General features: G+C 44.1%; 1 protein-coding gene across 1 annotated transcript in view; it reads right to left on the bottom strand.

The window, feature by feature from the left end:
- Nucleotides 1-744: 744 nt before the first annotated feature.
- Nucleotides 745-13182, bottom strand: part of CRISPLD2 (cysteine rich secretory protein LCCL domain containing 2) — a 31501-nt gene continuing 19063 nt past the window's right edge. Inside the window, exons 11-14 of the mRNA XM_087728594.1 lie at nucleotides 11362-11434; nucleotides 9942-10017; nucleotides 5039-5172; nucleotides 745-3809 (exon numbers count right to left, since the gene is read on the bottom strand). Coding sequence (XP_087584720.1) covers nucleotides 3755-3809; nucleotides 5039-5172; nucleotides 9942-10017; nucleotides 11362-11434 — 338 coding nt within the window. The 3' untranslated portion in view covers nucleotides 745-3754. The remainder of the gene's footprint in view (nucleotides 3810-5038; nucleotides 5173-9941; nucleotides 10018-11361; nucleotides 11435-13182) is intronic.

Raw genomic sequence — 13182 nt, 5'->3', positions numbered from 1 at the left:
GGGTGAGAGGAAGGGAGAGAGCGAGAGATAGACAGAGACAGAGAGAGACAGAGAGAGGGGGGAGGGAGGGAGGGAGAGAGAAAGAGAGAGAGAGGGAGGGGGGGGAGAGACCAAAAATCTGTATAACTTCCAAAAGCTCCTTGTGTTTATTAGCTGTCAAGTTAACCCCCTTGCCATTTGAATTCAGAGCAAGCATCAGTTTCCAGACTCAAGACGGAATGCAAAAGTTATGCAAGGTCAGCTGTCACCAACAGCCGCGTCTTCTCAAATCCCAGATGTTCTCTCTTCCATCTCCACACTCAGCGGGAAGTAAATGTGTACAGATAGTCCTCAAATTGGAACCAGACCTTCTGTCGTTAGATAAGGCAGTGGGTGAGTGGCGCCCTCATTTTATGAAACTTTTTTTCCCCTTTGGTCGTTAAGCGAACCATGCCGTTGCTTAGTGAATCAAGTTTCCCCCCCATTGGCTTGTCGGAAGCTGGCTGGAAGATGCAAATAGCAATCAGGTGATCCCAGGGGACACTGCAACTGTCGTAACTGCACACCAGTTGCAAGCACGCAAATTTTGATCACGTCACCCTGGAAATTGCTTTGACCATCGTAAGTGCGAGGACTGCTAATAAGTCACTTTTTTCATCACCCTCGCAGCTTTGAATAGTCACTGATTGGACGCTTGGGAGTTGAAAGAACTACTTGTATATCAAAGTTTGCCAGGACAGAGCGAATAAAGCCCCAAACCACAGGTGGTACTAAAGTTTTTATTTCCACAAATGCCATAATAACACAAAATAAGAAGGACACCGGTTTCTTTCCCCAGGTAGAAAGAATCTGGAGAAAAATATATGTATCAAAAGGAAAAACAATCATTCCGCCCATTAAAATGCTCCTACAAGCTCTTGACAGAACATTTTTTTTAAAAACAGAGGATACAGTAAAAAATACATCATTTTTCATAGAAAAAAAAAAGCAAATATACAAAAACTGCAGGCTTGTGTTGTGCTGCCTGCAGATATGACCTACGCAGCATTATATATGCCTTAAAACAAATAAATTTTAACACAGGCGGGAAATTTTTCCCCCTCTATCGAGTTGCTGTGTATCTGGTGGGACCCACCAGTATAATTTTGCTAAGCATGAAACTATCTATGTTTTATTCGCCTCCTGTTACTTCATCGCTCGTGGATGTTGCTTGTTGGGTCTGTGTCAATCATCCCTCTCTGATTTATTGAACCATTCCACGAAGCACACATACACACACATTTTGGAAAAATTCCAGAGAAGTGGCCTGAATCGTCGGATTTAATTAGATGCTTCTAAACCCATGAAATCTGGGAAACAGAATCAAGACACACACCTCTGTTGGCCGGTGTGAATTCACACATTGGCGACCAATCTGGGTTGACGACAAATCTAAGCAATCTGATCTCGTTGCATCCGTGTCAAGATTGTTCTCCAGAAATAGAGGAATCTGGTTTAGAAATGGCACCCAGCTATGCTCTTAAGCATCTTTGATAACCAACGTATCTCAAAGATTGGGGATCCTTTAGTAACTGGAGTTCGCCTTGCGTTTGCGATGACATGGCATGAGAGGGGGGCTGCCTTCTTCTCCCCCCACCCATTATTTCCTTGCACATTTTTAGAACTCTACTCTGTCCGATGTTTCAAGAAACACGGGATACCTCCAAACCGTGATTTCATTTCCTGACACTTTGCCAAAGTTCTCAGTACCATAAAGAGAAGATTTTAATGACACCCTTGGCCCTTAGACTTATATGCTGCTTCACGCTGCTTTACTGTCCCCTCTAAGTGATTTGCAGATTCAGCCTATTGTCCTCAACAATGTGGGCCCTCGTTTTACTGACCTCGGAAGGAGGGAAGGCTGAGTCAACCTGGAGCCGGCGAGAATTGAACTGCTGGCAGCTGGCAGAATTAGCTTGCAATGCTGCATTCAAACCACTGGGCCACCACGGCTCTTGGTAGAACAACATGTACGTGCTAACTCTCCTCTCGCAACCCTGATGATTAAGATGAAACAGAGAATGGAGCATCCCACCCAACCACCTAGGTTAGAGTCCTACTTGTGACCATGGTTGATTTTTTTCCACTCCAGGCATAACAGTTTAAAAAAAAAAAAAAAAAGCTAATAATCTAGTTCCTCCTGGGTGAATCAGCGAGCAGGTGTAGAATCAAAAACTTCTTCCTAGTCTTATTTAGCACCATCTTAGCACCATAGTTGGCAAGAACCCTTTGGGTTTAAAAAGCCAAAATCCAGCTCGCTTACAAGAACTGTTGAATCACATGTTTTATTTGAAGGGTGTTGCGTGTGTGTGTTTTAACTGAGCCACGGGCCACTAAAACCAAGAACTTTAAATAAATAGAAATCGCACAAGGAAGGATGAGTCCTTAACAAATCTAAGCCTTCAAATCTTTGGATTGAAATAGCAATGGCACTTAGACTTATATCCCGCTTCACGGTGCTTTCACAGCCCTCTCTAAGCAGATTACAGAGTCAGCCTCTTTTCCCCCAACAACCTGGGTCCTCATTTTACCCACCTCGGAAGGACGGAAGGCTGAGTCAACCTTGAGCCTGGTGGGATTTGAACTGCCGAATTGCAGGCAGCCGCCAGTCAGCAGAAGTAGCCTGCAGTACTGCACTCTAACCACTGCGCCACTGGGGCTCAAAGCAACTATTTTATTAGGACAACATTGGAGATTTGGGTTTGATCTACAGGAATCCTACTAAGTATCAGAGAACAGAATCGTTCTAGCTGGGCTTCATAATGTACACGCTGCGAACAACTTAATGTATCAAGCTTCCAATCTATACAAATAAACAAGTAAAGCGAAAATCGTTTTTCCAGCCAAATAAAGATCAACTTTAGGCAGCCATTGCTTAGTTAAGCGAGAACAGCTCTGCTGAATCAAATAAGTTGGATTCATCTGTAAATAAAATTAATGCTAACTAACATGCAGTGAATCAGAATGTGCCAAGACAGCGGGGAGGGTCCCAAGGACTTTATTTGCTGATAATTGAACCCCGTTTTCCTAACTTTCTGCAATTGTTTGGCCAGCAAACCTATGTGTTCCATTTAAGTTTTCTTTTGAGAGAAATAGCAACCTTTCCAAAAATGTTTTTGCAAAAGCAGATTCTTTTCTGGAAATGCAATGCCTCCCTCCCAGTCTCCCTCAAAAGAAATCTACGTTAGTTGTTGAGCGTGGTCTAAACCTTTCCTAAATCACCACACCGTTCAAGGTATCACTAGGTGACTTGGATTCCAAGTATATTCTTGACTTTGATCCAACTTTTTAAAAAATTTAGCCTTTGGGGGTGACCTGAATGTTTTCTATGTTCTCATCCAAAGCCTACTGATCAGATAAACATTCACCTCCTGGAAGTAGCATCTTACGAGAGCCCCAGTGGGTTCTATATTTGTCCATAGGAAGGGTGGGGCAAGCCAGTTTTTCAACCATCTTTTCTCCTAAACTTGAGCCATCTTCCTTCTTCTTGAAAGTTTGAAACATTTGGAAGTAGAATAACAACAGCCTGAAAATAAAAACAGTGGGCAGAGGTGGTTGAGATGCAGAAAGTTCTGATTCCTGCTGCCATCTTTTTTTTCCCCTCCAAAAGAAGATGAGTTTTGAGGGCTTCGTCATGGTCCTGGGTGGGGCAGACATCTCTCACCCAAGGAGAAACACACAAGGCCGCAGTCTCTCTCTCTCTCTCTCCACAAAGAGTCTCATCGTCTTGGGGGAATTATTGCCTTACAGCAAAGATCCGGAAAGCTTTTCCTTCCCTGGGAGTCTTTAAGCTGGCAAGGAAGGAGAAAACATCAGCTCCGGTGGAAACAATGGTGAATGAGACATAAGAAGCACAAGAGAAATATTTTGACCACTGGGCCTTCCTGGTTGACCTCTTGTCTGCTTTGGAGAACCTTTTTCTGAGCGGCTGTAGGGAGAGGTGAAGATGATACCGTGTTTCCCCCAAAATACGACCTACTCAGAAAGTGAGCCCTAGCTTGATTTTTTACATGTGCGCCCAATATAAGCTCCACCCCAAAAATAAGCCCTAATTAAGACCACCCCCACTCCAGGGTACACAGGTAAAAATTAAGCTAGGGTGCGGAGGTAGCGCAGTGGTGAAATTCAAAAAATTTTACTACCGGTTCTCTGGGAATGGCTTGGTGGGCATGGCAGGGGAAGGATACTGCAAAATCCCCATTCTCACCCCACTCTGGGGCCAGGCAGAGGTGGTATTTGCCGGTTCTCCGAACTACTCAAAATTTCCACTACTGGTTCTCCAAACTACTCAAAATTTCCACTACCGGTTCTCCGAACTACTCAAAATTTCCGCTACCGGTTCTCCGAACTACTCAAAATTTCCGCTACCAATTCTCCAAGCTACTCAAAATTTCTGCTACCGGTTCTCCGAACTACTCAAAATTTCCACTACCGGTTCTCCGAACTACTCAAAATTTCCGCTACCAGTTCTCCAGAACTTGTCAGAACCTGCTGAATTTCACCCCTGGGGTAGAGGTGCCCTATTACCTACTTTCAGATAGTTGCAGCCAGGCCTTGTACACCTTGGCCCATTTCTCAATCGATCCGAAGCCGTTATCGGCTACAGAGGCCTTCAGGGAAGTTTTGCTGGCTGCAGAAGAAATGGGCTGAGGTGGGCAAGGCCTGGCTGCAACTCTCTGAAGACAAAGGAATTCCTGAAGGCCTCTGACAGTGAAAAGGAGGCCGGGGGGTCAATGCACAAAAGTGAGGTGAGTTAGTGGATGACATCCCCCCCTTGAAAATAAGACCTGGTCTCTTTTTTGGTGGCAAAGGGGTCTTATTTTCAGGGAAACCCGGTAGATAATGAGCACCTTATATAGTCAGTTGATTCCTATCTCTATTTCTATTTCTGGACTCCAAATCTGCATTTCCAGATCTTCAGCTCCCCAGACATTTGTTAGCGATAAACTATCTCTTGTGTTTAGGTTGTGTTGTGTTTTTTTTTGTTTCCTTCTCCCAGCTGGAAATGTTTTTGCCTTACCTTTCAGATCGGATCCCGTTCCTCAAGGATCCATTGTAGACTTTCTTCTTATCGACCGGCATCACGTCGACGTAACCGCCAGCACTGTCTCCGATGACTCCTGCGTGAACCGCAGCTTTGCAGATGCTGGAATTCTGAAACATCACAAGAACAAGCCCTGTCACACCCAGGCTCCTGTCACCCCTCCATAAATCTCCAGTTATGACTCTGCTGTCCCTTTCCATGTTGCAGCAGAGCAGATTAAGAGGCTCAGGCCAAAGCCAGACTTAGATCTATAAATCAGCCAGCATCAGCAGTGGTCCAGCTTTCCATGAGACCAAAAAGCATATTTCTAAACTGTCTGGGGGTGATGAGTCCTCATTAATAAAAAAAAACCTGGAACACACTTGAGAAACCTCCAAAACCAGAGAGATTTGATTGTATCTCTGTGTGTGTGTGTCATATTTATGGGGGTTTGTGTGTGCATGTCTCTGTGTGGTCCATGTTGTGGTCTGCCAGCAGCCTGTGGAGCTGGCAGCAGACTCGGACAGTGAGGAGGTTGGGGAGGAACGTGGGCCAGTCCTGGAGTCTGGGGAAGGCTCGGATGAGGGCTCTGCGTCGGAGGCAGAGAAGGAGCCAGGGGCATCTGGGGGGTTATGGGCTGCCTCCGAAGCCTCCAGCGTCTGACATCAGTGAGGCAGAGGAACAGGGGGAGCCTGTTCCCAGGGCGCACATGAGCAGCACTGCCAGAAGGCAAGAACAGTTAGGACAAAAGGGGCGACTCGGGAGTAAGGCTTGGAGATGATTGGCCCCTCCCATAAGAAATAAAGGAGGAGCAAAGGCCCGTGATCCTTTGCAAGAAGCAACTTAGTTCGTTCTGGTCGGTTTAAACTCTAAAGCTCCGTTTTGACTCTGTGCTCCGTTTGGCCTTGCAAAGCTAATTGGCAAATAGGCAGCATTTCAAGGGAGAGCAAGGTGGGTGCTTGTCAGCCTTATCCCGAAAGACTGTGGCAGACTTCTGCTGGACTCTTTACAAACTATTTCAACAAACGATTTCAACAAAAAGAGGGTTTTTGGGACTAAGTGTATGATTTTTACTGACTCAGGAAGCCTAGGTCAGAACAGTCCATATTGAATTTCATCACCATTATCATGATAAGAGAACGCAACCCTTCCTGAGATAAATTCGTGTTGCCCAATTCTTCAGGAAGTACAGGTAGTCCTTGAATTATGACCACAGAGTTGTTAAGTGAGTTTTGTCACATTTTATGACCTTTCTTGCCACAGTTGTTCACCGAATCAATCACAGTTGTTAAGTGAAACTGGCTTTTCCATTGACTTCCCTTGGTCACAAAAAGGGGATCGCACGACCCCGGGGACGCTTCAACCGTCATAAATATGAGTCGGTTGCCAAGCGTCTGAATTTTGGTCACGTCACTGCAAGAATGCTGAAACAGTCCTAAGAGTCGAAAAACAGTTGCAAGTGGATGTTTTCAGTGCCGTTGTAACTTTGAACAGTCCCAAAACGAACCGCATCCAAGTCGAGGCGTGTACTAAAACAGAACAAGCGCCGTTGTGAGGCAAGGGCCGCCTGTAGTGTAATAAAACAGAACAACACGACTACGGAGACACATGGAATTTTGAAAGGTTAGATTTACGACGATTCCAAAGGAGAGGGGGGAAGAAAAAATCACGTTCACTTGGGTGCAATGCCTCAAAACTCCCCCCTGTGACAGAGATGCCATGGAATTTGTGGAGAGAACATGCAAATAGCTCAGAGGTGCATTTCTCCAGGCCTCCACATACATCGTGGTTGAAGTTCTCCCGCACATCCACCCACTCCTGAGCCATACAAGGCCAATTCCCTGGGTCCCATTTTTCATCTCTGTTGCTGCCTCTGTGCTGGCGGCTCTCTGGGATTTCTCATGCTGGTTTGATTTGAGCCTCTTCTATATATGGTGAAGGAGAACGGAGGGAGGTTTTTTTTACAGGCGCTGCACTTCCAATGGTGTTACTAACCCTTCGTTCCATGGCACCAGAAACTGGCTGAAGAGCAACTTCCTGTCCTTAAGGAATTCAGACAGAGTTTCCATAACACCTCATTCTCCAAATTCTGTTCTAAACAGTTGGTTTTTGGGATGCTCAGCTCATTCAAATTCATCATTCCTGTGGCGAACACATCCATTCCATTGCAATGCATTGCATTCCATTCTATTTTCTTTCTTTCTTGATTTCTCTCTCTCTTTCTTTCCTTCCTTCCTTTATCCCTCTTTCCCCCTCTTTCCCCTTCCCTCCCTCCCTTTCTTCTTGGCTAAAGAGCCGAGGTGGCACAGTGGTTAGGGTGCAGCACTGCAGGCCACTTCAGCTGACTGTTATCTGCAGTTCAGCGGTTCTAATCTCACCGGCTCAAGGTTGACTCAGCCTTCCATCCTTCCGAGGTGGGTGAAATGAGGACCCAGACTGTGGGGGGAGATATGCTGACTCTGTAAACCGCTTAGAGAGGGCTGAAAGCCCTATGAAGCGGTATATAAGTCTAACTGCTATTGCTATTCCTTCCTTTTCACTGTGAAAAGGAAGGTTGTGAAGATATTTACAGATACCTCACAAATTGTTTCAACTCCAACCCTCAAAACTGACACTATAGAGCGTTGCGCCCCAAGACAACTAGACACAAGGACAGTTTTTTTCCCCCACATGCCATCACTCTGCTAAGCAACTAATTCCCTCAACGCTGTCAAACTATTCACTAAGGCTGCATTATTATTACTATTGGACTTCTCATCGTTCCTATCTCCCATCTCCTCCCACTTAGGACTGTAGGACTGTAACTCTGCTGCTTGTATCCTCATGATATTTATTGATATCGATTGTTTCCTGATTGCTTATTTGTACCTTATGCCTATCATTAAGTGTTGTACCTTATGATCCTTGATGAATGTATCTTTTCTTTTGTGTACACTGAGAGCATCTGCACCAAAGACAAATTCCTTGTGTGTCCAATCAACACTTGGCCAATAAAGAATTCTATTCTATTCTATTCTGTATTCTATTTTATTTTATTCTATTCTGTTCTGTTCTTTTTTATTCTACTCTACACTAATTCTTCCTCTCTCACTCGCTCTCCTTCCTTCTTTTCTTTCTCTCTTTCTCTCTTTCTTTTTTGCTTGCATTGCGTTCCTGGTTTCTGGCCTGGTTTCCGGCCTGTCTTCTCCTCTGCAGAAATCTCTTATCATGGTGAGCAGTTTGCGAAGTTTTGAGAAGAAGGTCATTTCCCGAAGAGGAGAACTCCCTCATTCCAAAATTGGTAGGGTTCTTTATAAGAAGCCAGCCACTACATTTTGTGCATCGCACCTCCAGAATCATTCTTTCTTCCAAGTTCAAACCACAGGGAGCCCGTCTTACAGTTTTGCCTCTTCTACGAATCAAGCCAGGATGGCAGGACAGAAAGACCAGTTCCTATCTGTCGTCAGTCAGCATGTGGTAGTGAGAAGCGGTTGACAAGAAGCAGGGAAGATGAGCAAAATGAGCTTTTTGGCAAATACCGTCCGAAGTAACAGGAAATAAATGAAACCAAAGGGATTATTTTATCCTGCGTATAAAGAACTTTGAGAAAGTGTCTCAGAGAGTATTTAGATCAGTGTTTCTCAACCTTGGCCACTTGAAGATGTCTGGACTTCAACTCCCAGAATTCCCCAGCCAGCATTCGCTGGCTGGGGAAATCTGGGAGTTGAAGTCCAGACATCTTCAAGTAGCCAAGGTTGAGAAACACTGATTTAGATGATATCCCTGTATTCCATGAGAAATACCAGGCTGGAATGCCAAGGACTGTCTTTCCTTTTTAGATTTGGGCTGGGTGTTTTTTTTGTGTGTGGGGGGGGGGTTTGCTTCCTCGCCTGCCAGAAACCCTGTGCTGAATTGCTAAGAGCTATTTTGGACGCCTACTGAAATTAGAACGCACAACAATTTGTTGGCTCCTTCCGAGACATTAATGGGAAGCAGGGACACCCAGCAGTGTGTGCTTTGCATATTTGTTCCATTGCAGGCATGGATGGATTGTGAACTTTCATGCTTAGCCTTTCGAGAGGAACTCTTTAACCTCCTGCCGGGAAGACACGTTGGAGGAGATCTTTTGGAGAGGGAAGCCTTCCACTTGTTTTCACTGATGACCTTGTCCAACCTGAAGAAGTTCTCGAGAAGGTGTGGTTTGGCTCTCCTCTTCCTCTCCCGTGCCTTCTGGTCTCCTAGTTATATTTCTCCTTCTCTTGTTCCTCTTTTTTTTCGTCATTGTTTTACAATATACCCCATGTGATTCCCTTCCCCTCTCGAATCGTGTGGCTGTTGGTTGTTTTAAATCCCCTGTACTTTTTGATGTTGTTCTTGTGTTTCCCTTCCCCTCCTTTGGGTTTGTGCACCGCCCTGAGTCCCGCCGGGAATAGGGCGGCATATAAATAAAATGAACCTTGAACTCTTGAACCTATCACTATCCCCTCCTCCCCTATATGCACTTTCAGAGTAAGCAAGCAGAATTGTAAGCCGCCCTGAGTCCCCCCAGGGAAAAGGGCGGCCTATAAATAAACTTTCCAATTCCAAATAAACTTTCCAACTATTCAAAATAGAAAATGTCTATCACGATGAGTGGGCCATAAGGGAAGAAGCCATGGCATCTATCTGGAGTTTCACTCAGCTGGAAAAATTTCGGTTCGGTCCTCGATCCTTTATGTAAATATTTTTCAACTTTAGCAACTTTAGGATGGATGGACTTCAACTCCAGTTATTCCTTAGAATGCCTGGGAAATTCTGGGAGCTGAAGGCCACCCATGTTAGTTAGGTTGAGACACACTCATTGATTCAAATCCTCATTCGTCAAAAGAATGAAGCAGCATCCTGGTTTTTGTTAAGGAGGAAGGAGGAAGGAATTACTCACATCTGCATATATGTTTGTGCCGTATACAGTAGCCCAGTGGTTTGGCTCGTTTTTGCAGTAAGCTGGACAGTAAGACCTGAAAGATGAAATAAGGAGATGAAGAATGATTTGAATCGCTGGTTTGGTGCAAAATGATCCAGTAACAAATGGCAAAAGGACCCTAATTAGTTAGTTTACTTTATTGTCATTGCACCTCGAACAATGAAATTACATGCCATCTTCAGTCTACATCAGGGGTCCTCAACCATTTTGAACAGGGGGCCGATTCATAGTCCTTCACACTGATGGGGGGGGAGGGCAGACTGGCTGGTTGGGTGTGGCTAGGTGGTCATGTGACTGGGTGGGTGTGGTCAACTTAGCAGTCCATTTTGTCTTTGTTCTTGCTGTCCTTGCTCAACGCAAGGAATCTATTTACTTAAGACCCCCCCCCCCCCAAGGGAAAAAGAGTGCAAACTTTCTTGCCTAACTTCATTACAACAGCAGCTTCAGGCTCCTCAAAATAGGCCATTAAAAAACAAAAAAAAACAAACAGGATTTCCTTCCAAATAACTCCGTATCATATGTTTCAGATGACCACACAATAAACCAGACTGAGAACTGCACCAATTAAGACTGCAACTAAAAAAACCCCATGATGGGCATTGAGAGACATTGGAAGCAGCTTTTAAAGACCTTGAATGGATCACGTGGCTGTGAACAACAGCCATTTTAAAAGAATTTTAAAGTACTTATTTACAAGCTGGTAGCTGCTTTTCATCCCATCACTCCACGGGCCCAGATACTTCCTCAGTGCTAGTCTAATGAGCCGAGGTGGCGCAGTGGTTAGGGTGCAGTACTGCAGGCCACTTTAGCTGACTGTTATCTGCAGTTCAGCGGTTCTAATCTCACCGGCTCAAGGTTGACTCAGCCTTCCATCCTTCCGAGGTGGGTGAAATGAGGACCCAGATTGTTGGGGGCGATATTCTGACTCTGTAAACCGCTTAGAGAGGGCTGAAAGCCTTATGAAGCGATATATAAGTCTAACTGCTATTCCTATTGCTATTGCTAATGACATTAACAAGTTTGGGTAATGAAATGTCTTTCAAGAAACTACCCAAGTTCAGAGAAAACCAAGGGTCAGGTCTCATTTCAACCCTGAGCTACAAATATTTCTCTATGTTGGGATTCTGGTTGGCCAACAGCATCTACTGAAGTCAAGCTGTGGGAAGCTCTACCCACCAGGCACGATGTGCTCCCACATGGATCTGAAATGCCCCATCCCTTCCTTTTCTCAATTGCCCCCTAGCAGCAACTGTTAGATGGGTTGGTTTCCCAGCAGAAATTATTACTACCGGTAGTAGCGTCAGTGCAATTCTTCCAACAGAAATTCTGAGCAAGCCATTCCCTTCAAATATATCCATGACTGGAGTCCATCACTTACCTCGGGCAGTGAGTAGTTGGCTTCTTGAATGGACACAGTTCTTCCACTGTGGTGTAACAATCCAAAGTTTGCACTGTGGAATTAAGAATACATACGAGGTGATGTACGGGTTTGCAATGGCGGTCCAAGGGCAAGAATATACAAGTCCCAAATTAGTACAAGAAAGAATAAATAAATAAATAAATAAATAAATAAATAAATAAATAAATAAATAAATAAATAAATAAATAAATAAATCTTTCAATATATTCAACAGGCTCCATATACATTCATCCAAATATGCGAATCATGTTGGGAGATCTTTATAAAAGTGAGCTGTAATTTGCACAATGCTAATCTTTACTCAGCCTTTTCTTACATCTTCTTTACTAGTACCAGAGGTGGGTTTCTACCAGTTTGCACCTAATCGGTAGAACCAGTTCGTCAAATCTACCGAACCGGTTAGAAGAGGTTCCACCAGTGGACCCGGAAAACAGGCCACACCTACAGAAGAGGTTCCAAAAATTTTTGAAACCCACCACTGGTCCTTGGATATGATTATTCTACACTATCATGCTCACATTTATAAAACTCAGTGCCTCCGTGAAAGGTAAGGATGACTACTGCGTTTGTGGTGCAATCAGAACATTGTGGGTGTTGAAGTTGTTTTAACGCAAACCAAAGATGCCTTTTAAAAAACAAGTTTACATCCTATTCTTATGCACGCCAGTGCTGTGTGTGAGGTAATTTAAGGTGGTTCTGACAAGTGTCGTCGGCATCTTCGTATCTGGTCACATGGATGGCAAGCCACTCCCATCCGGTCACATGGGCGGCAAGCCACTCCCACAAAGGAGGCTACACCCACAGAGTAGGTTCGAACAAGTTTTGAAACCCACCACTGACTAGTACCCTGTTGGTAAATGCATTAAAGTGTGCTAATGTCTGAGCTTACACTTGTGTTGCCTTGGCAAAGCATTCAAGAAATAACTTGAGGACTAAGTCAATGCATCTGCAACACTAGGCCAGGGGTGTCAAACTCAAGGCCCACGGGCCGGATGCAGAGTGCTGGGTGCTTAGATCTAGCCCATGGGGCCACCCTGGAAACAGCAAAGGACAGGCCCGCGGTGCCTCTGCCAGCGAAAACTGAGATCGGGAGGACTGTGCATGGCCTCACCAGGCTCCGCTTTTTTTTTTTTTGTTTTTTTTTGCTGGCAGAGAGCTAGCAAAACAAACTAAAAGCAGAACAAATAGAGAAAATGTTTCTCCATTTGAGCATGCAAGAAGGGACAGGAAAGGAGAAAGGGAAAGAGGAAAGACAAAGAAAAAGATGGGAAGGAAGACGAAAGAAGAATGAAGAGGGGAGGGAAAAGAAAGAGAGAGAGAGAGAGAGAGAGAGAGAGAGAGAGAAAGAAAGAAAGAAAGAAAGAAAGAAAGAAAGAAAGAAAGGACAGAGAAACAGAAAGAGAGAGAAAGAAGAAAAATAAAGAAAGAAAAAAGAGAAAAACAGAGAAACAAAAAGAGAAAAAAAGAAGAGAGATATAGAAAGCGAAAGAAAGAAAGAAAGAAAGAAAGAAAGAAAGAGGACAGAGAAACAGAAAGAGAGCAAAAGAAGAAAAATAAAGAAAGAAAAAAGAGAAAAACATAGAGAAACAAAAAGAGAAAAAAGAAGAGAGAGATAGAAAGAGAAAGAAAGAAAGAAAGAAAGAAAGAAAGAAAGAAAGAAAGAAAGAAAGAGAAAGGACAGAGAAACAGAAAGAGAGCAAAAGAAGAAAAATAAAGAAAGAAAAAAGAGAAAAACAGAGAAACAAAAAGAGAAAAAAAGAAGAGAAAGAGAAACAGAGA

Source organism: Thamnophis sirtalis, unplaced genomic scaffold (genome assembly GCF_051295495.1).
Source record: "Thamnophis sirtalis isolate CommonGarterSnake01/CBP01778 unplaced genomic scaffold, rThaSir2_p1.2 scaffold_14, whole genome shotgun sequence".
Classification (NCBI taxonomy): Eukaryota; Metazoa; Chordata; class Lepidosauria; order Squamata; family Natricidae; genus Thamnophis; species Thamnophis sirtalis.
Note: the sequence above shows the minus strand (reverse complement) of the source record. Positions and strands in the feature narration are given on the sequence as shown.